Genomic DNA, 24,579 nt, shown 5'->3' with positions numbered 1-24,579 from the left:
GCACATTTTCCCCATCAATGAGCAATGCTTTTATTGGATCTACATACACTTTACAGGCCAATTTGATCCACAGGCATAGAGAGGATCACACATGACACAAATACAGGCTGATCCAAACAAACCATAGATGGGGAAGCTCAAATTTTAGCGAGCCAAAGTCTTAACTGCAGCCTAGGAAATGGATCCGGGAAGTATGGATCATGCAAGGAGTCAGACTACCCCATGGTGAAGGAAAAGAAGCCCTGGGGCTTCCTGGCACCGGCCAGTCTGATTTCTGCATTTTCAACTGGCAAAAGAGCAAGCAATGTCCAAACCTGAGACTAGAAACACAGGAACAGCAACCTCAAAGTGGATAGCATGTCAAATGATATTAAGCAAAAAATGTACTGGTTACTCTACTTTGCATCAGATTCTTAAAAAGGGTTTTTGCAAAACAGGTTTACATGTTATTTTGTGGAAATAATCCAGAATTTTTATACTCTGTCAATTTTGGTCCAGGATTACTTATATCAGTGCACACCCTTACTTTGCAACTTCAGCAGTCGGTCATGTATGTACATTCCTGTGCAATTGGATAACATATTCAGACACTGGTTTATGTAATGACACAGATTACATAAAATAAAATCATTACATAAAATCAGCTTCTTATTCAAGACAATCTGTCCATCTCAAAGTTCTTGCTGTTCACAGTAGACTGGAAGATATGTGAGTATCTTATAAGGAACCGATATTTTCCCTTACTTGTCTTTGAGTATGTTAATTTCCCAAATTAATAGGTCTAACTTGACTATGATCCTATACATACCTATATATTACATATCATAACCATGTCAATCTCTAAGTTTGATTTTACTTCTCAGTTACTGAAAGTTACTTTTAAAAAGTGCATAAAATCAGCAAGTTATACACATTGATTGTGAATACAGCAGATCAAGTCCTGTGTACAGTAACCTAGCCCTGTGTAAAGTAACTTAACTGTGCCATAGACTAAAATTTAGTCATTTATGTCTCTATTCATCATATTTTGGGATTGCTGAAACTAAAAATGTCCTTTGCTGGCTTTCTGATGTGATGACAGCCCCAACACAAACCTCTTAAAAACCATAAAAACACCTTTCTGGTATGTATCAATGATTGATCCTCAATGCAAGACTTGAGATTAGAATTTCCCTACAATAATAAGTATCTCTCATAGACTTTCCCTCTCTTATGCAAAATTTGATCTGGTATTTGTAACCTGCAGCAACTGTACCCTCCTATCACTGTTAATGGAAGGTACTCAAGAAGCTTTAAAAAGGTAAGCATTTCTATAAACACCAATTTCCTGTGGCATGTCAGATCCAAACATAAAAATGGCAGGCAAGTTCCTCTGCTTAGACAAAATACTGGTTGCAGTTAAAAAGCAAACAGAACCACTCACAATGGACTTTGGGCCACCAAAATGTGCTTACTTTTCCACTCTTAGAAAATTACAAGACAATATAATTGCTTACGTCCTCAGACTCAAAGACATGACAAATCATTTTGTACTGCCTCTTTCCATCTTGAGAAGGGTGAGATGCTTCCACATTATCCTGGGAGTTAGAGCGTGGCATTCGCCTACGAGCCATCAAAACAACTATATTTCCTATGTCAGCAATGTAAGAAATGGTCCGCAGGGGATGATCCATCATGGTTTCCTGGGGAACAAGAAAATCAACATAAGCAGCTGCTTCAACTAAGTTCTTACTGCACATCTAGTATTATCAAAACACACCAGTAGCTGTAAGATCTCTTACAAGTGAAGTTTGTAATACCTGTCATGCATGAGGGGAGATACCAAGAGAGACCAAGAGCTTCACTTTCCAAAGATAAAACAAAGGTGAAAGTTTTACAGGGTTTTTTTTTCCTGTGGAAAAGCACATCGAGACCTCAACTGCAGAACCAGCATATGTTGGGCATGTATGTATAGAGGACTATGAACAAATCATTGGAGCTAAACATTTTGCACTACTCTGGGCACAATCAATACTTGATGCAGCATGGCCCAGATCACATAAGCTGACTGCAGTTATCATACCCACAAATTCTAATTATTTCTACAGTCAGACACACCAGAGAAATTGCCTGTATGACACATCTTTCGACCATGGATTTCTGACTAGAGGGGAATACAAGAGCCAGCACATTTTAAAGACAAATTTTAACATGTAGGTGAAAGTCTATTCCAGTAGTCTACTCTAACAATACTGACAAAGGTGTCGAGGTCTATACCTGTGTGTCTGCATTCAGTACTTTTATTCTCTGTGTAGAAATGAAGAGGTCCACTTCAGTCATGGGTTGAGATTCACCTTCTGGAGCCTGCAAGCAAATGGATTAGAGTCAAACAAACACATTAGGTAACATACTTACTAGTAATGATGTTAGTTCACTTACAAGGGTACACTAAGACACAGTCACCAAAACAGCAATGCAGGATAGAGTATTAGACTGCAGAAGCAAAAGATAAACACAAAGATGTGGAAACTACATCATATATGTGATAGTGAATTGGGTATTGTTTGAAAAAAGTTAACCTTATAAAAGCTTGCCTGCTATTTTTCCTGCTTCAGTAAAATTATATCTGGCTGCAACATGAACTATAAAGATTTCTTGAAACACAATATGATTTTACCATTTTCGGTACACTATGAATGCCACTTCAAATAAGGTTTTGAAACAAGCCATAGAAAGGCCTAACAGCATCTCCTGCCTGAGGAATTTCTATTTGGGCTAGCAGTGGCTGCCAAGACCAATGGAAAAACCTGTACCACAGGAGGTACTGTTTGAGCTGTTCATAATGAAGTTCTGGCAAGAAGACCTTCACAATCAGACGACACGCTTTTCAAGCAGTAACCCACTTTAGAAGTCGTATTTTGTTAATAGAAAGCAAACATTTGTAGTATTTTTAAAATTACATTTGTTAAAAGATAATTGAAAGCTCCACAAACAAAACTTATTACAAAGATGAGTCAACCTCAGTATATTACTGCATGTATAGACATATGTATAGACATAAACTTTTTTTTTGCATCCAGCAATTTGACATCTCTGTGAGTCAAACAAAGCACTCTTACAGAAAGATAAAATAAAAGTTCAAAAACTGAAAAAAAACCCACAGTTCATTTTAATCCATCATTTTAAAAAGTTTAAACCTTTGCCATGTCAGTCCTGATTCTTTAATACACATTTTGGATACTGCCTGTAACCATTTGATAAATCCAATCTTTCTTCTATTTCTAACATGAAATGGCTAATGATAAGCAACAAAAAATGGCCAATCAGGCAACTGATTTCCCAAATATGTCAACTTGTATGGAGGCTCAGAAATAAATCTGTAAAAACCTTGCTGGATGCAGAAAATAAAACCACAAAATCAAAAGAAAGGAAAAAAACCCTCCCAGAAAACAAAAGAACAAGCATAACATCAAGCTGATGGAGTTTGTACTGCACCTTCTTCCTGCTTTTGGCTAATTTCTGGGCCATCTGCTTAGCATGGAACAAACAGAGACAGGAGAACAGTTAGAGAAGAACTTACAGAGACTCCAAGTCAAGCAGGAATCTACAAACTAATGTCAGGGCTCAGAGACTACTAGCTGGTCTAAATTTGCCCCTGCTTAGATTAATTTCTTCTTTACTTTTTAGCTTGAAAATTATAAAATTTCATGTTTAGCGCTAATGATTTCAGAAATGAAAAGACACAGCACAAAAGAGTCAGGAAGAATATAAAAGAATTTTTTTTTTCACTTAAAATGTTACTTGAAACAAAAAAGGTTATTTTGTGTGCAATTGTTTTGGTGGGGGGGAGGGTAGTTTAAGAAGCAGAACAGAGTTTCCTCTCACTTACAGAAGTGTAAACTATGAGGAACACCAATGTACAAGGTGAAAGAAAAATTTTATGCCTTATTATTACAACTTTTTTAGATCTCATACTTCGACTTCAAAAAAATAACCTCCCTAACGCAATGCAACTTCTTCCTGGAAAAATAAAATGACAGAAGATAACTGTCACCTTCATCTTCTCCTCCTTCTGAGCAAATATATCCATACCAATGCTCACATAGTGTCTATGGTCAACAAATTTTCCTACGTCCACACTATCACATTTTTCAAGAAAGCAGTGGAGCACATATTTCAGCTCCAGAAACACCTTAAAAGATGTTTCTACTAACAACCCAAACAAACATAATTTTTACAGTTTTGCAATCATGAATTCAAACCAATGGTGAACTGAACTTTACAGACCTGCTCACTGAAGGTATGCAGTACTCACCAGGCTGGCAGTTAGCCCCTAACTTCCAAAAGTAACAAACTCTTTGCTAATTAATTTTACAGGTATTTGTAGTGGAAGGAGGCTTACAGTTACAAGCTCCATACAGATTCAGCAGTAACTACTTTTACAAAGAGCAAATAGGAGGCTTGAATCATGAGACATGTCAAACACTTGATACTGATGATCACAACTTTAAATCTGTCAGGTTTTGTCTAAACAAACCTGAAAGCAGCTACTTAAAGTTTAGGCCATGCTGCTTACTTACAAATAGAAATATCCTCAAACTAGCTTTTAGTCACCTTTTTCAAACTGAGAAGTATTTTGTAGCCTGATAGGTTATTTTGCAACAGGTGACTGCAAACTATTGCAAAAGCAATTAAAACTGCCTTACATGGCAGGTTCTTCATTACATTACTCTCAAATTAATACTCAGAAATAATATACTTATCTTGAACAACAGCTGCCTGTCATACACTGGGCAAGAAGACACTCCTGAGATAGAGCATTTAGACTGCTTTCCAAAATCAAGCCTTTCTTTCTCACCCTTCCTAAACCTTAGAAAAATGGACCTCCCAAAAGAAGAAGAGCACAGGCCAAAATGAAGAAAAAGTGGGTGGGGGTAGAAATCCTTGAGCTACAGCATTACAATGTAGAATCAACATGATTCAACGTGCTGAAAATTCTGTTCCTCAAATGGAAGCATATTTGAAGAATTACTTTCAAATATTTCATAAAAGTAATGCAATGATATGGAATAAGCATTTTTAAAAAGTGATTTAACACTGCACAGAAATGTCACAAAGGAAGTTATGGTCCATGAACAACAAAAAAATTAGGATAATTCTGTGCAAGATCCTTTACTGGACAAATCCTCTTTATCACCACATTATTTTGCTAATTCAAATTCAAAATCTTTCTGTATTCCTAGAAGAAAAAAACAAACAGAAAATACCTAATCTACACTTTTTAAAGAAAATATACAGAATTCAAGATTTTCATTTAAGGTAAGTGAAATGTACTTATTTATATAGATGCAATTTCCAAAATACAAAACATCGAAACCCAGTAAGCTTCTGCTTCTGCTACAGAGAGGCCCCAAGTTATTCAATCCATTTATTCTCTACAGAAAATGTTCTGCAACTCAGTGAGCATTGATAGGACACTGAATGTGTGAAAATGCATGAAATACTAAACTAAATATCCACATATCAGTTCTATCCTAAATTACACTCAGAAATTAAACCAGGTGTTACTCAGAAATGTACTAACCTGCCACACAGCAAGCTAAAAGTGCCTCCTAATTAAATATTCCTAACTACATTTGATCAACACCTTCAAAGCAGTTTATCTGTTTTAACTTAGCTGGACTTCACAAGAGATGATGGCCAAGCAAGAAAACACTCAACTCTTGTACTTTAAACTGGAAAGATATTTCTTTAAAGAAGAAGCATGGTGAATTGTTTTCAAAGTCTGTTCACGTTCCAAATGAATGAGCATGTGATCTGAAGGCTCTGCTAAAAGGAATAATTTAAAGGATTACTAAATTCAAATTACTAAATCACTAAATTTCACACTTATGTGAAACCATAAATAGCAGGGCTTAAACATAGCTCTTCACCCCTTTTTAATACTCAACTTCAAGTCTGTGTATCTGAAAAGCTCATTCTTTATTCATTCATAAGCTCTGCTTTCTTCAACAATGGAGAAACGGTGGGCATGCAACAAATCTGGCACTTTGTAAACCAATACGAGTAGGGCACAACCTTCATAGTAACTGTGCAAGCTGTAATCTACACATCTGGGATAAAGAATAACTGATGCAGTGATCAGTCTGGCAGCAGGAAGTCCGTACGTCATAATGAATTTCTCTCTGAAAACATTTAGCCTTAATGGCAACTAGCCACAAAACCAGCCAAAGCCAACCCTAATAAGCCAAAGGTGCAGGGGGGTTACCTGAGCTTTACTTAGAAGGCACTAACTGTCCAAGAAGTGTTTAAAGGTATTGTGTACAATATAATACAAGCTAATAATTTTCTGAAATACACCAAGTTTCATAAAATTAAATATACCAGTTTTACTAGGTCAAAAATACTATCACTTGGGCCTCAAGCCTGAGACAAATATACTATAAGCAAAGATATGCATGCCTGCTGGTTTACATAGATGCACAAAATTATGGGGTTTATCAGTGAAAGGCATTAAATATATTTCTTCTGTTTTGACACACAGAAATGCTGAGGCATAACAGAATCCTCAGAATGGTATTTTGTTAGCAAATTTCTACAAAATACATTTAGCATCAGAAAGAGTCTACACTCTTACACCTCATAGGCCCAGTCTGAATCAATTCTGTTTCATTTTTCTCTACCATATCCCTGCAATCTTTTTCTAATGTGTACTCCTACATAAGCTTTACCTTAGGTGCAAACTCCCTGTGCAGCCCCAGATTCAAGTTCCAGTCCTGATACCCAATTCCTATGATAGCTGCTGCTAATCTTTCTTTTCACCCTCCAGTGATGTATCCCTCCTAGATCCAGCCCCACCAAAGTCCTTGTTTCTCTCCCTTCTCTTCCTTACCTTTAGTTTCCTGTTCATTCAAGTAAGACAAGTTTTCTAACACACAGCCAAGGATCAGGAAGGAACACAAAGAGACTACTAAACAGAAGAGCACAGCCTAATTTGCCCAGAGGAAGGAAAAACCAGACTCTACAAGGAAAACTCTTCACTGAGGTTTGGGGAGAACTCAGCAATACCTTCCAGTGTTGAAAAAGCTGTGTGAAACATATTTTTGAAGAATTTCATTTATTCCAGAGTCTCCAATGAACAAAGATAAATCACTCTTTTTGCAAAAGGCTCAGTAGTTCAGGTTAGCGAAGACTTCTACAGAGATGGCTGAGGATAACCTCTAACACAAAGGCTGATTTCTGCCTTTTCTAAAACCTGAGAGTGTTAATGATTTTCAGAGACAAGGTTACAAGGTTATGCATTTGAACACCAGCAAAATTACAATTCTTGGAAGTTGTTTCCATGGTTCTACTTTCTGCTAAAGTTACATACAGAGACTAAACTGAACATCTGCCATGGAAACTAGAAGGAATAACAAGGGTAGGAAGCATCAGGTGACCTTAACAGACAATAATATTGCGCTTGCTGATAACCTTCTCTTCCCTTTCTCTCTCTTCCATGCAATTGCACACCAAATCTGAGCTGGAACCCAAAATAAAATATACTAAAGAAAAGCACACAGATATTAAACTAAGAAAAATTCCCAGAGTGGGTTCTGTTGATTACCTGAACCAGAAGAAGATGAAGCTGTGTCCCTACTAGCCAGTCATGTATGGGTAGTGGGAAGGTTGCAGCATCCTGTACAACCATGCAATACTTCATCCACACACATTCATTTCAGCTGATAATGTCCTAATTGCAGCATTCCCATTGCTGGGAATAGCCTGTACAGAATTCAGTCAAAATTTCTCTTTCAAAACAAAATCTTTCAGCTTCCAGGACAAAATATTTCTTCCACATATCTCTGTACCATCACAGGCTTCTTTTTTCTTTTTTTTTCTTCAATCAGCTCACAGCTGCTGTGTGTGGAAAACCAAGTTATCCACAAAAAGGTCAAAAATAACTGCAATCATTACAGCAGTAGCAGTTCCACTGATTGCCAAGCCAGAAGCAGCTGCAATACTTACTAGTTATTTCCTTAACCTGTTTTCCCTCCACATTCAGATAGTATCTAACTTTGGCCACCACTCACTTCAGATTCTGGCTTAGTGTACATGGCACGAGTATTACCATAGAGAATTAAAATGACCTGGTAACATCCCTTTATCAGTCTTGTTACAAAAACAGCACTAAATACACAATTTATTTTGTAGAAGAAAAGCTGAGGTACTTTTCTGAAACTACTGACAGCCCCACCTGAAAGAAATTACGGCATAAAAAAGAAGTTCATACCAAAAATCATAAAGCAGCCATACAAGAAGCAGCAGGAATTACTCCTCACCTTGATCCTGCTGACAGCTTCCTGAGCCTGCATCATTCTCACATTCTTGGATGGAGTTTTATCAGAAAGGAGTTGAGTTGAACCAAGGTAATTGGCAGCAAAAATTATTCCATCAATTAAGTCTTCAGGATCACAAGGCCCAGGAACTGTAACACAGGAAAGTCATCATTGAAGACAATCATGGTGAAACACAGCAAAACAGCAATTCGCACATGACGGCTGCAAATCCTCCTCTGAAATACTTCAGTTTAGCATGACAAAAAGGCAACCAGTATTTTCAAAGGCACAAATCATAAAACAAATTATATCAAAATTTGTGGTGGGTTGACCACCAAAGTCCTTCTATCACTCCCCTTCTCAGAAGGGCAGGGGAGAGAAAACATTATGAAAGTCTCACAGGGCAAGACAAGAACAGGAAGAGATCACTCATCAGCTACTGTCATGGGCAAGACAGACTCCACCTGTGGAAACTTGTTTAATCTATTTCTAATGAAGTCAGAGTAGAATAATGAAAAATAAAAACTAAATGCTCCAACATCTTCCCTCCATCCCTCCCTTCCCCCTGGACTCACTTTTACTCTCTATTTTCTCTGTCTCCTGCACCCAGAGGCACAGGGGAATGGGGAATGAGGGCTGTGGTCAGTTCATCACATGCTGTCTCTGATGCTCCCTCTTTGTCATGGGCAAGAGGCCTCACATTCTTCCTCTGCTCCAGAATGGGACACCTCACACAGGAGACAACCCTTCAGAACAGGCTGCTCTGGCAGGGGTTCCCTATGGGGTCACAAGTCCTGCCAACAAACCTGCTCCAGGTGGGCTCCTCTCTCCACTGGGCCACATATCCTGCAAGGAACCTACTCCAGCCTGAAATTTCCATGGGGTCATAGCCAGCTTTTTTGGGCATTCACATGATCTAGCATGGGGTCCTCCAAGGGCTGCTTGTGGGTATGTGTTCCACCGTGGATCTCCATTGGCTGGAGAGGCACAACCATGGGCTGCATGGGAATCTCTGCTCTGGCACCTGGAGCATCTCCGATCCTCCAACTCCACTGACCTAATCTTCAGAGATCTTTCTTTTACACATTCCCAGCCCCTTCTTCTCAGGCTGCAGTTGCTGTGGTGCAGAGTCTTTTCCCCCTTCTTAAATATAATATCCCAGAGGTGTTACCACTGTCACTGATGGCCTCAGCCTTGGCCAGTGGTGGGCCTGTCTTGGAGCCAGCTGGCACTGACTTTTATTGGACAGGCAGGAAGCTTCCAGCAGCTTCTCACAGAGGACACCCTTTGTAGCAGGATTACCCACTACCAAAACCTTGCTACGCTAACTCAATAAAATATCTCTCCAGCAAAAAAATACAATTGATAATCCAGCCTGTTTCTTACAACAGCTCATTCTTTTGTGAGTAGGGATCATCTTGGAGCAATATAAGCTGTGATTTTTCACCGTGATAAGGGGACAGACATAATTACTCAGCTTGCTCTTCACCCACCAAAAACAGCCTTGCAATTCTGAGACCAGCAGTCACAAGCAGAAAGAGGAAAGGTGTAGTTTCATAGCAGCCATCAGGCTCTTTCTTGCTTGTGCATTAACCACAGTTGCATTAACAGGCAGAACAATCTACCCAGGAATGCTCTACATATAACACACATCTCAGTATTTTTATGCTACAGACCTTTACAAACAGTAGGCTTAACAAAGATACTGTGGTAAAGTACTGACTTAAATAAAAACATTACTAAATACACAGAGCACAGGCTCTCTTGATGGCAAAGCAACTCTCTTAGTCCACAGATCCTTAGATATCCAACACCCATCAACTTCTGTGGAAACTGATGGGGGTGTAAAATGTCCTTACAAAGCAGCACCTATGATTTTTAAGATTTTTGGTGCTTGGAAGCTTTATCTAAAAATTTTATACATGAAAATGCTACATTTTGACACCACATTAAAACTGTCATGAACCAAAAGGGAGGTTGGTTAACCTAAAAAACTTCCTGTTCTTAGAAGGTAAAACAATTTGCTGTTCAAGACAAGTGAGAATACAAATCACATTAAAGAATCCTCATGGTAAATATGTTCACATTTTATCACGAAACAACTGTTTACATTTGTCTACCTTTTTTCCTCTAAAAAAAAAAAACAAAAACCAAGGCATATCTTGAACTGTAAGGTGATGGGGCTTTAAGTTTCAAGTTACCCAGAATGTCAGTTTTGTTCTAATGATAACCTATGAGACTAAGAACCCCTCAATGAGCATGGGTAGCTTTGGCCTTAAGGAAAAGCAAGTCAATATTATGATTAAAATAACTAAGAAAGACCTGGAGATAAATATCACAGTGAAACTATACACACAGATAGAAGCACATGTATAAATCTTGTGAGCAGGCTTGTCTTCTTTATAATTTCTTTAAATACAGAAATTTATGACTAGCAATTTTAAGATGCTCATCTCCAGTGTGCAGTTTGCTCAGGCAATATGTATCTGGAAAATTCTCAAAATGAACAAGTCACTTGCAAGCACATGAACTAAAAAAACTGAGCTACTTCCTAAGGGAAATTCATGCATCTGGAAAGTACTACACATTTACACAGAAATCACACAGTATTTTAACTGTTGCTATTTATTACTCTACACATTGAAGCCCTTTCACCATTTCCACCACTTCACTATAAAAGGTGCAAAACCTTTTATAGTAAAATTTCTGATCAAAATGAGGAAAAAAAAAAAGGGGGGGGGTAAAGATGTAAGACTCCAAGAAAGTAGCATATTAAACCCAAAAAAGGTATGTGCTCTGATTGCATCAGAGATGAACACACAGATAGCATTGCTTTTTAGAATACTTCCTCCTTTTATTATCTCTGACACCAAAACTATTTCCTCCATGAAAACATAGCATAGGTCCTAGCAAATTTTTCCTTGACTGCTGGTGCATAAAAATGGAACATAGATGATTTTATGGAATTTTGTGCTGGACCAAAACCAAGACAATTTTAGTTTATAATTTTTTTTTCCCTAAGGTGGAGGTAATTATTTTTAAAAGCCCTTGATAGACAGGACTATCAATAGGAGATGAATTTAAATTCTATGAGAGATCTTTCACTGTTGCAAAATTCCAGTGCTTAGCTAAGTCTCTGGCCAGAGTCTCCAAAACAGGCATCTTATACTCTGAAGACTAACAATGATCAATTTGCAGCCTAAAGGAAATGATCACATAATCAATTAAACACAGCACACTGTAAAGCAATCCAAGGAGTGACAAGGAAGTCCAAATAAAGTATTGTATCAACTGTACTTCTAAAATTTCATCAAGCACATGGAACAACCACTGTCAGGGGAAGAATAAATAAAAAAACAACGAAACTTCTATTTTCTACTTCTGTCATAACTGCACACAACTTGTGTTCTTCCTGCAGTATACAGATGATGCAGACTCATACGAACAGTAACAGCAGTTCATGCAGCAGTTAACTTGCTTTTTCACCTCATTCTGAAAAAATTCAGTACTACTGAAACCTTAAATCTGAGATGGGAAGGCAAGTAGCTGTTAAGCAAAAGAGATTTTCACTGGCAGGCCTACCAATAAATCCAACCGAGATAAGACTGAATCGGCCAATTGAAATCAGTGCTGGACAGAGCACTACAGTCTTCTTGCTTAGTCTGTTTTCCTTGTCAACACACATCCTTATATGTTGTGTAAATACCAAAAGAAAGCAGTGTTTCAAGTGATAGTTAGGAAAATAACCAGTACAACTGATACATAAATTATGAATGAAACACTAAAAAACAAAGGCTCCATGCTCCCAAACTTCTGAAAGAGCACAGCAGGATTTAACTCAGGTTCTAAATTAGACATAATTTAAACTAAATCAGCACACTCAACCCTTGTAGCTTTTCTATTCAAGCAAATAAAAGTATAATTTTACACATTATAAATACAAGTGGGTTTTTTGATGTGAAAAAACATTTAGAAACTGTAGAACTATCTTACCTTCAACATACGTTGGAAATGAAGCCAAGCTTTTTCTGGACTGTAATTAAGACAAAAAGGATTTCAAACAGAACATAGCATGCACAAATAAGCATTAAAAATTTCTCCATGCCAAAAAAACCCCAAACTTAGATCAGCCATAGTTATTAGCAAAGGCAAAACACCACATTTAATTATTTATATTTAGTATTTTCAAAATCTAAGCACCAACTAGAGTAAATTCAATGTATTCCATTTGTGTCTATCTAGTAGACAATATGGTAAGACCAGACTTCACTTACTTATTGGTCTTCATTAGTGCATTATCTACAATAGGTGCTCAAATTTTAATAATTCAGAAATATACAGGAAAGTACTTAATACCTCAAAGTTACTGGATCTTCCAACTACAAATAAATGCATATAGGAGTAGAAAAATGGCACTTTACTGTTGTAATTAATGATCGAAACCATCATTAACAAAATCCAGTTATTAATTAGGAATGGTTTTAGATATATCTCTCATATTAACAGAGCCTATAAAAAGTTTTCCAGATTTTAACAGGTTGGGGAGCAGCCTCTACTCTGTGTGATAACTGGATTCACCATGACCTCACCACCAACTGTGCTTACACCATATTGAGCACAAAAACACATTTGGTAACACCAATTACACACATAGTGAAGAAACAAATAGAAACTTGACTTGTGCATGTAAATACACACTAAAGTAATACCATACTGGTATTTTCTGTGAAAGACTGTGAGACTAACCCTTCAGACATCTGAAGCCTACAACTTGCAGTGAGTGAGATTGTTTGCTCAATAACAAATACCATATGCAAAAATTTATCAACTATACAACTGGTAATGGTTATACTGAAATACCTGCTGCCATCATAGGCAGGTAAGAGGATAGTTAATGAATATATAGCTGATTGTACTAGCAGTAACATCAGTGACTGCTAAATATAATTCTATTAAAAGAAATGGTCAGAATCATGCATAAAATCTTCAACGATTTTCAGTGTACTTCCAGATGATATACATGGAAATATATTACAAATTATTTTTCTTCATGACAGGCAACTTACCAGAGTCTGTGTACTAGTGGAAAAAACAGGTTAAACTACAAAGGTGACAGTTATGCAAACAGATTGACTGACTTGACCCCAAGGACAACTTTTCTTTTGTAAGATATGGAAAATTGATATAACAAAATATTTTTAACCAACAATGCATGTTTTGCTATAAAATAAAATTTGTAAATTAAAAACAAAAAGCATGTAACAGAGACAGCTGAGTCTGTGCAAGCTGTAAGTTCTTTCCACTCCCTATGAAAATTATTAAGCTGTGTTGAAAATCCAAGAATCCTGTCCATCAGATTCTGTACTAGCATCAATAAAGATGTCAATAATCAATGATCTGCTGCTGGCAAGGCATTTAAGCTGCTGTGAGGACACTAAATGCTTTTTCACATCTGTGGCTCTTTTACCTCTTCAGATGAATGCTCCTACTGAACCACCTATCCATACAGTCTCCAACAGCTGTTTGGAATAATTGCTGATGTAGTGCCAAAGGGGAGATTCAAACATTGGGCTCTAACAAGCATAAAGGACAAAGTCCCTACACACAAGAGGCAGCTCATATATATGAATACTTTACAAAGTATTTATTTCTTTTTAAGCAGTGAACAAAATCTATGATACAGATTTAGCAACTGTTCAGCACTCTAACTAGCAACTTATTTTTAGGATAGAGTGGTGTAAACCACTGTCATACATGTCTTTATTCTCACTCACAAATTTAGTTTTTCTTGTTCATTACCCAAGTAGAAAGGCATTCTACTAAAACAACTAGAAGAGTGAAGAAACAGGTGAAGTAACCAATAGGTGGAAAACTAAACCTTTTAATTTTACATAGTCATGAATAATGAAGTATCAAGGTCATTAATATTTTATTGCTTTCAATAATCTTGTTGCCATCTGGTATTATAAATTTATATTTAATAAAAAGGTTTCTCTAAGACCTAAAAATCCAGAAATTATGAGGCTGTTTTATCACTTTTACTCTTGCATTAGAAATAAAATAGGAATTATTCCTCATCTGAGGGAAACTAATGGCCCAATACATCCTACAGTGAAACCTGATTTACCACCTCTTTAACTATGTGTAAGCACACCCTAACGATTGAAATCAACAGTATTTTGCCTTTTTTTTTTTTTTTTGGGTAAGTTTATTGATACTTAAAGATAGCTAAAGTATAGAATACATAGTGACAAAGTCTGTAGCGAAGAATAACATAACAGTAAAGCAGATGAAAACTTAAAGGCATAATCTATAGTTGAAAACTGGGAATATGAAAAATTATAGATTTCTTCAGTATTTTGAAATTTTTCATTATTTTCTAAATGCAAATACAGACTAGCACAATTACACACATGTTACAAGCTTTCCTATCCCTTGATAATCACTAAAATAAAAATTAACAAATGGATTATTTAATTAGCGTTTAGTTTTTAATCTACTTAGAGTAGATCGGGTTTTTAATTCTGGAAGATAACTCATGCACTGCTATCACTAACAATATGGTATTTTGTTGTGGTAGTTTCTAGATTGCTTTCAGGTTTATTAAAAAAATGCAAATAAACCAAATATATGCAAGTTTTTCTGTTTACAGAATCTGCCACTCTATATTAATCCAAATCCTTCTTACATCAAATTATTTTCTTTTTACACTATGAGCAGCTCTATTCACACTTATTTAGTTTTGGTGGAACTACTGTAGTCTAAAGCACTATCAGATGAGGGGAAGAAACATCAAACTATGCAGCTTTATTCTGAGAAGCCTGGAGTCAGGAATTGAATTCTGACTAAGAATCACTTGCAGGTCAGTTTCTACAATGACAAAATATTAAGCAGCATAATTTATTACGTAATTAATTAAATTAAAGCACTTTTTCATCTGGCTGACAAACACTCCTTCTTAGCAGGGGTACAGAAGGAAAGGGCTTCTTCATTATGTCTCTGCTACAGAGGGGATGTTGGCTGTTTGATAAATCAGTTCCCTGCAGCCTGTTAAACAAATTTAGTGACAACTGAACACAGAGTCAGAAATGCCATGACAAAGAGTCTTTGGTGTGTTAGAAATTCAGTCAGATAGCCAGGCAATCATAAGGTAAAGAAGAATAAGGAAAGAAAAAAGGGTAAAAATTGCACAGGTACAAGGGAGCAAGGAAAATTAAAAGTCATAAGCAGCATGAACAAGATTGTGACTTTTAAAATGGTTTTACTCTACCTCTTTATTAGTGGAAGCCTCTGCTGTACTGCAGACATCTTGGTGATGTTGTCTGCTTGATGATTCAGCACCTCGAGGTGAAGAGGAATCTGGAGATGGAGACTAGACATGGCAAGAAAATCAAAAGTTATTGCTGAGTGCCTGATGTAGAAATTATTCTTTCATATTCTATATCCTATGCTCTGACATTCTAAGAAAGAAAAGGTAAAGTCACTTCATAGTAAGCATAGTGATGGGAGACAACTGAATTGACCTTAAGCAGCACTCAGGGATTCAGCTAAACTTTATTTAGTTGTCAAACTGGGAAAAGTGAAGAAAAGACTGAAACTTCCCCATAAGCACACATGTCCTCACATATTATTAACCTGAGGTGCTAAACTCATCTCATATAAGCAGAGGAAGGCCACAGCAGCTGTCCATAAATGTTATTCCGTTATCTTAGAAAACAACTTTTATAAACTGTGCAGGGTAATACTGATGTAGCCAAGAATTTATTAATATATTCAATTACAATTCAATGCCAGTGTAATCAAGGACGGAGATTCCTCACTCTAGATACAGTAAAGACTTGGAAAATATTCAACAGTTCATTCTACAAGCTCAGTACATGCTCTTTAGAACAGTTTTCATAATTCATTTTCCATAAACAATTCAGTGGAGAAACCGTTTATGTGACTGATCAGCAAGTAAAGTGGATAAAATGGGATAAAGTGGATAGTATGACAAAGTTCTATGATTCTTGATAAGGTGGAAGCATGCTCTGGGAAAGGATATTCTAATTAGACTAATGAATGCTGCTGATGTAAAAAAGCTGTAGCAATGTACCTGAAGTACAGTGCGGGGGTCCTGCTATGAGGGTGTGACACATGAACACAGAATGTGGAATTAATGAAGGTGACTGAAATGAAAGACAGTACAAAGCTTTAACCTAGCATGCACTTTTAGGGGTAGATTTTAAGGAGATACCTCAAAAAACGTCTGCCCAAGCCAAAATGGAAATCCTTAAAAGGGAAGTTCAGCATTTAGCTACAGCTTGGTGTTTTAGCCCAACAGCCCTGGCATTCTACTCTCCTTTAATATGGTAAGAGTGCAGCTCTAATTTCGCCAGCTCAACAGTTCATCACTGATGCCAAAACAAGACAAATACTACTCTTATTTTTTTTCATAAACATTATGACACAGCTTTTCTCTAAGTCATACCAGAAAAGGGATACATTTCCACTGGTCTGAGGTGGAAGCAGCTCCACCCTCATGTTCCACATCTACTGCAGGTGAAACATTAGTTCCATAAAATAGTCTACAAAAAAATCCACAAAACCAAAACTAAACCAAGAACGACAACTAAAAAAACCAAGCATTTAAGTTTCTCTTAGTCTCCCTTAGATACGAAACGAAAGATGAAAATGTAACTGCCTTCTCTGCTTCTTTCTCTTTACAGACACTCCTCTCAGATAATAACTATTAGAGTAATCTACTAGAGGCTTCCAAAGAGTTAAGAAGCAATTCTTTACAGGTGTCTCCTGTATTAAAGAGCAGTCCCTGCATCTCCCTGTATTTTGAATCACAACTTCAAGACAACAGAAGGTGCAATTGTGAAACACTCCCTAGAAAGCTGGCATGTGGTTGCACCATCAGACTGAAGAATTACTTGCCACAGAGAGCATGTGAACAGGGGCTGTGAAGAGATAAAGGCTCCCTTGACTTGCTGTGTAATTACCAGTCAACAGTGTCACAGTGATGCAATTGCACAAATGGCAACTCCTATTTACTTAAGGAAGAGTTTTCATAGTGCTCACATTCCTATAATTATGCAGTATTTCTGTATTAGGAATAAATTTATAAGATGCATAATACTATCAGCACAATAATAACATCTAGACATTACAGGATTAAGCCTTAAACAACAAAGAAAGAAATCAATTTAAGCATCAAATGTGTATGTGTACACACAAAAAAGCGCTGTTTACAATGGCTGAAATCTGTGATATTCACACACCAAAGGATAAAAAATAATTTCATTTAAACCAGACAATTAGCATTAAGAAATTGTGCATAATTTGAAATGTACTAACAGTTATTCCAGTAACTATATACTGTATGTAACAGTTACTACAGTAACTATATATACTATATATTACTCCAGTATTTACTCAGGTGTTTTCATCTAGAGAGTATCAGAACTAAGTTATTACACAGCTTTCTATGTGGTCTGTTTGAGTGTCTGCACAAATATTTATTCTGGGGGAGAAAACCCCCAAACAACAACAAACCAACCAACCAACCCAAACCTCTCATAAAAACAAACCAACAACCAGAACTACCAAACCCAAATATCAAACATCTTACAAAGTCTGCTGCATGACATGAAATGAGAGCTGTCTTTGAAAACAATTGTACAGGAAAGTCCAGCCTTTGAAGAATTACCATTCAGTTCTCTTCGACACCAAAATGCATTTTCAGAGGTGCTGTATATAATTGTGCAAGGCAAGAATGCAGTCATAGCAGTAACAAGCAGTATTTTGATGGATCATAGTGGATAGATAATCTGCACAGCTGCTGTAAACAAAGCCTAAAATAAAGGCTTAGTGGCTGTTTCACTGCCACGTGTTATTAACAAAACAATTTTCAGAAGTCTAACAAAATTGTCAGAACAAACACAGGAAAGTCACATGACACACGCTGTTATTAGGCACATAATAGGTCTATCAATGGCACTACAATTTTTTTTAGGTGCAGCAATAAGAAAGTGATAGCTATCCCTTTTTCTCTTGAATATCTACTTACATTTTTCTTACGATATTCAACCTGGTACATCCAAAAATTCTCCATCTCAATTTTGGTGTTGTTTTGACTCCAACTAACATGCAACCCACTCCACCTGAAAAACCTTCCTTGCTCTTGTGCAGAGGGATTTAGTAACAGAACTTCTAAAAGGAGAGGATTGTGTTGCATCTAACCTATCCAGGTCAATCCAGCTGCCTCCTATACAGTTCACGAAGGACACATGAAACTGAACTTGCTCTTGCTTTATAAAAGCAGTGTTGTTCCATGTGCTTTCAGCAGCAGATCATTTGAAGACAGTACAGCTTGTGAGTCACATAATCACACACAAGGCTAGGACAGAGGGGATGGAATCATAGAATCACAGAGTCATATAATCTTTTATATTGGAAGGGACCTTAAAGATCATCTAAATTTTACTGCCCCTGCCATGGACAGGGACACTTTCCACTAGACTGGGTTGCCCAAAGCCCCATCCAGCCTGGCCTTGAACACTTCCAGGGATGTGGCACTTGGGCAGACTTCACCACCCTCAGTAAAAAATTTTACCTTGTATTTAATCTAAACCTACTTTGCCAATCTGAAGCGGCTCCCCCTTGTCCTAGTGCTACATGCCCTTGTAAGAAATTTTTCAGTGACCACTATCTCCAAGTCCTGACCTGTAGAGCTGCTCTCAGTGAGTTCTTATTCCAGTTTGTGTTTGGGATTGCCCTGGCTCATGTGCAGAACCTTGTACTTGGCCTTGTTGAATTTCATGACACTCTCACAGGTCACGTTCCCCTCTCAAGCCTGCCCATGTCCCTCTGGATGGCAACCCTTCCCTCCAGTGTGTTGACCACACCACTCAGCTTGGTGTTGGCAAACTTGCTAAGGGTCCACTCAATCCCATTGTCAATGTTGCTCACAAAGATGTTAAACACTACTGGCCATTTTTTGTTTTGAAAAAGTTAGTTTATTCAGAGCTTTTTATGGGATCATATGTGTGGACAAAACAACAAATACTTCAGAAATTCAAGATTCACTTAAACAACAGGGCATTACTTATTTGACACTAATGTCTACCTACAGGTATTATGGCACATATAATGGCATAGTCTCCTTGTACATTAGATCAGGAGACAATTGGATAAAGCAAGGCTTTAACTTTTTAAAAGGTTTTTATTATTTTAGAGATAGTGCTCTGAAAAAAACCCAGACACACTAGAAAAAGGTCAAAACACTATGGAATCTTCAGGTCCAACACGCAAGTATAGTCAGATGCATTCTATCACAAGAACTGCCTTTATCAAGACAACTATGTGATGGCACTGTCCTCTGTCATTTGTACATCTCAAATTCTGTTCACTAAAACACAGACTGAGACCATAGGCTTTAGCTGACATAAATTCCCATGAATAATGAAGCTAAAAGCTAATGATTACTGGTTGTCTTTGTTGCAAATTTCTTTAAGTATAGTGCTAAAAATGGTGGGCTTGAAAAAAACATACTAAGTTAGCACTTTACACATACTTGCATAGTGTGGCACAATCTATATAGTTCAATTTACAATCTTGACATATGGATGAAACTTAACTTTGTGCTGTAGTTCTGGTACAACTGCCTCTGTACATACCCTGTGCACTTACTCATCAATTTGCTGGGTGATCCAGGACCTGCCTGTCAGTTTGTGCATACCTGATAGGACAAGCTGACCTGAGACAAGGTTACTGGCTGAACTGCTCACTCAGAACAACACATTTGATTAACTGCTATAGGACCTCTCCATACAGGGATTTCAGACAGCCTGAAGAGATTCCCCCAAAAGGCTCCTCCTGTGCCCAAGACAACTGGTAAGCATCATTCATCATTTTAACTACCACCCTGGGTAGTTAGCATTTGAAGTAAGGGGCTCTGTCAACAGGCAGCTGCTGGGTCAGGATTCTGACTGATCCAACAGCTGACACATGTAATTGCTGCTGCAGAAATACTAATTTGCTTATGGGCAAGACACTTGCTGGTAACATAAAATATTCCTGCATATGCAGATAACATCATGTACAACAGTCTTACGTACACACATTTAACAAAGGAGGCATTTTGTATGTAGCTTAAGGTAAACAGTACCAGTGGATCACACATGCTGGAGTGATCACACAGAATTTCTGACAGACCAACTGTATCAAAGAATAAATGCGGTTTGGGAAGACTAGTGTTGTGGAATTTCCCCTGATCCAGGTGATGATGTCCTGCAAAGACAGAGCCTTCTGTCAATTGCCACCATCTGGACAACGAAAAACAATCCCATCTGAGAGATCTGACTCAGTGCTGGCTGCTTCTCTGACTATGGACTTCCTTAGCCATACTTTCACTTCAACTTCCACTGCAGTTTTATGTCAGTCCAAAAAAATCACTGTGGATTCCTGCTGCTTGGTCAGAAGATTTTAACTATAGCATGTGCTGTTTTAGTTTTCAACAGCAAAGAAAAATCAAGTTACTTTTCTCTTTCAATAATTTAAAAACATAATCAAACAAAATATTCAAGGGATTAGGTATCCACCATAATCTAGTGCTCACCGTAATTTAAAAGCCAGTAACTCATCTTGGAGTGTTTGCCTTCAGGCAAACTAATTGCTAAATTTAAGCTTTCTTCTGTGTGATTGATGAATAAAATACTTTTTGTTTTGGCTTGCTTTGCTTCTTTAGTGATTTTTGGTTTGGGGCATTTGGGGTGTTTTTCCTGCATAAATTTAAGACTCGGTTTCTCATAAATTATAGGAAACTGACCTATAGTTTGTGTGCTCAACCAACAGTTTTAAAAGATCTTCTCAGAAAAAAACTCAACAATACACTGTCAATAAAAACTCATCTTTAATTCAATTGTTTCCTTTCTCTCTTTTCCCCCCTTAGTTCATTTATTACTGAAGCCTGCTGAATTATTTAAAAGACTTCTCTATTGCCTCTTAATAATACATTACTCCTGCTGTGGAAAAAGTGAAGCAAATTCATCTCCCTGAGAACACTGAGGTATCAAAATTGAGAAAATCCTGCAACTAAGAATACAATGGCTGAAATAAAATATGCATAACCAAAAACAACAGAGCAGCAAAACAATGCGGCTCAGTATTTTTCCACCTGAAAGACTTGTCCTCAGTTCTGAGTTTCTATTTCACAAATCTAAACCACCCATATACATGATTCTACTTTGTACTAGGGTTTATTCTAACATCCCACCACCTCAAATGCCTGCAGAGGAATAGAGATCATAAACATCAGTGACAGGGAAAAAACAAAGTCTTGGCATGCAGAAACAAATCATGTCCTGCACGTCAACAAAACTTGGCTTTCAGATCTGTAACTCTATGGATAACTGAACAGACCTCCTAAATGGACAATTTCCACCTCCAAACCACTGTCTTCTCTTGATTATGGCAGAGTTGAAGCAGGCAGCCTGCTTCTACTCTGTTTAATTCACAGCTCAAAAAATTCTACTTTATTTTTTGAGCCTTCCAGTGCTTTTCTCAGTAGGTTTTTGCATTTCTACAGCTAAGCAAGCCACAAAGCTCTGTAACAAAGATACTTTTTCAATACATTTTTAAACACCAGAATATTTCACTGCATTTTGAATGATCTACTACAAAAAACTGTAATCTTTTCCACTTGAATATGCAGATGAACATTTATCCTCAAATACAGATCCATGCACTGTATGTCTTCTATTCAGACCTTCAAACATCACAACTGCTGTGCTTGGCTAGCCACATTCACAGCAGGCTTTCAGTGGAGAATTTGACAAGAATGGTGAGCAAGATATCCCATACAGGATATATAAATGGGATATGGACCTACCTTTCCAGTGACATAATTGTGTCCATCTAGAAGGTATTTTCCTACAGGGTCTCCAGCTCCACTACTCTCAAGCACAAGTGTACTACAAAGTCCATGCTTAAGCTTTTTCATAGTTCTAGCTACAAACTTTATGCAGTGCAATGGAAAGGCTGAGAAAACTGGGATTGTTCAGCCTGGAAAAGGGAAGGCCTTGGGTGACCTAACTGAAGCATTCCAGTGCCTGAAGGGTGCCTAAATGAAAGCCAGAGAGAGATTGTATGCAAGAGCATGTAGTGACAGTACAAGGGGGAATGGCTTCAAACTGAAAGAGAGCAGGTGGAGATTAGACATTAGGAAGAAATTCTTTACTGTGAAGGTGGTGCAGCACTGGAACAGGTTGCCCACAGAAGATGTGGCTGCCTCATCCCTGGAAATGCTCAAGTCCAGGCTGGATGGGGCTGTGAGCAACCTGTCTAGTGGGAGGTTGCCTGTGGCAGAGGGGTTGAACTAGATGATCTTTAAGGCCCCTTCCAACCCAAGCCATTATGTGATTCCATGATTTTATGGGTGAACAAAATCTCTCAATTTCCCACTCAGAAAACACAATCTTGTTCCACAAGAATCAACAATGCAGTTCCACAGCCTTTTCCATCAAGGGTGAGTTTCCTGATGCCACACTTCTTGCAGCTGTGCAGCTCTAACTCTGCTATTGTATCTGAAAAACAGATCCTCACGAGGCCATATCCAAATGATGGTCTGCTTTGGATTTAAAGGTTTCTGATAAACACAGTTTGGAAATATATGTCAACTGTACAGATCTCATTTGTGTGGCAAATGTACTGTCTTTATTCAAAAGACACTGAGGATTTTTCAGCTTTTATTAAATACACAAATACAACACATTCCCCACACATTCACTGTCCACACCACCTCTGATTCAAGTGAAAGTATGCATCACTAAACAAGGGTGCACACAGCACATGGCAGCTAATATTCTCCATTGCTAAATATTAAACAGGTACCTCTTTAAACTATTTATTTATCCATTCACAGAAGTCTGTTATCTGCCTCCAACACCACAAGACTACCAGAGGTTATTACAACAGAATTGTCCATGGGCGATTCATAAATCTTACCAAATATTTCTTTTGAAAAGAAATACCCAAGAATGACTGGTAATCCTGGTAGATTGACCTGTGAATAAAACTGGAATCAAGACATCTTACATACACACAGATACAGCAACCTGTACCTTTCTTACCACCAGCCATTGCACGTCTTTCCTAATTAGCCCCAAACTATACCTAGCTGCAGGTTAGCTGAATACTTCTGAATTTTTAGCTTCTTAAAATAATGTCTGGACACTTCCAAATGGCATCCTGCTGTGGTCCTTCAAGCATTCTGCTGTGAATGTATTACCCAAATGCTCAGAACTGAGTAACATTCACTTCCTTGGGAAAAAAAGGCTGCTGCATTTAATGAGTCTCAACCACAAATCATTCTTCAGGCTTCACTGGTCTCCAGTGGGCAGCTTCTAGCTAAATAAAAAGTGACTGTTGTTTGTATCTAAAGAAGTCTTAAGAGTTTCAATAAAACATTATTAAGAAAACAATATTATTAGAAATATTTTCATGTAAGTTCTATCTCTAAAAGAACACAGTTTTGCTAAAAAACAATTTGAGGATAATCTTCAAAGTAGACCTGTAAAATAACTGAGGGCAAAAAAAAGCACCCAATCTACATTATTTATCTGCAGCAAATTGATACTTCTAGGGAAAGAAACTGGTGTCTGCCTGAAGGTGAAAACACTCTTATTTCCAGGTCAGCGCTATAAATCAGACTGAAAAACACCTCTGGCATATACTGGTTACACTGAAAAGCCTCTATCTGAGATCCTGCTTTTTGCTAGAGGGAGACAGAAGAACAATTTAGAATTAGATGAATGGGCTTCAACTGTATTTTTATTACACTGACCACTTACGGTGAACTTAGTCAACACCAGCTATTTTTGCCGAATTTCCAGCTAAGCAATTCTAGGAATGCATCATTAAAGAAAGCAGACAGTTTTTGAGTTGCTATCTAAATTAAAGAATCCAGTAAAGCAAATACATACCTCTTCTTCAGTGAAAAACAAAATTCCTATTCAGTCCCAGGTCCCTTTTGCAAGTCTTCTCCTCAGTCTGATATAGATATTCTAAATTATCTGTGTCATTTACTTCTTCCTTCCAAGAACACAGACTCTTGGTAGATCTACAACCATCATTTCACTCTACACTGACCTATACTAAGTGTCATTATAAATCACTGTTTTGATTTCAGCCAGCCCTGAAAATTTCAATCAGGTTCTTATCTGACATGGTATGAAATCTATTGAATGAGAAATTAAATTTTTGGTGCAAAACGGCAACCTGTATGTACTTCAATATC

The 24,579-nt window shown here is 37.5% G+C and overlaps 1 protein-coding gene across 2 annotated transcripts in view; it reads right to left on the bottom strand.

The window, feature by feature from the left end:
* APBA1 (amyloid beta precursor protein binding family A member 1) overlaps nucleotides 1–24,579 on the bottom strand; it is an 80,271-nt gene that overhangs the window by 13,102 nt on the left and 42,590 nt on the right. For both annotated transcript variants that reach the window (XM_062513085.1, XM_062513084.1), the window contains 6 exons: nucleotides 15,568–15,669; nucleotides 12,291–12,330; nucleotides 8,301–8,446; nucleotides 3,475–3,507; nucleotides 2,257–2,343; nucleotides 1,497–1,682 (listed from right to left, as the gene is read on the bottom strand). In XM_062513085.1, the coding sequence (XP_062369069.1) occupies nucleotides 1,497–1,682; nucleotides 2,257–2,343; nucleotides 3,475–3,507; nucleotides 8,301–8,446; nucleotides 12,291–12,330; nucleotides 15,568–15,669 (594 nt within the window). The remainder of the gene's footprint in view (nucleotides 1–1,496; nucleotides 1,683–2,256; nucleotides 2,344–3,474; nucleotides 3,508–8,300; nucleotides 8,447–12,290; nucleotides 12,331–15,567; nucleotides 15,670–24,579) is intronic.

This window comes from Cinclus cinclus, chromosome Z, assembly GCF_963662255.1.
Source record: "Cinclus cinclus chromosome Z, bCinCin1.1, whole genome shotgun sequence".
NCBI lineage: Eukaryota > Metazoa > Chordata > Aves > Passeriformes > Cinclidae > Cinclus > Cinclus cinclus.
The sequence above is the reverse complement of the archived record's forward strand: the minus strand, read 5'-3'. Positions and strand labels throughout refer to the sequence as shown.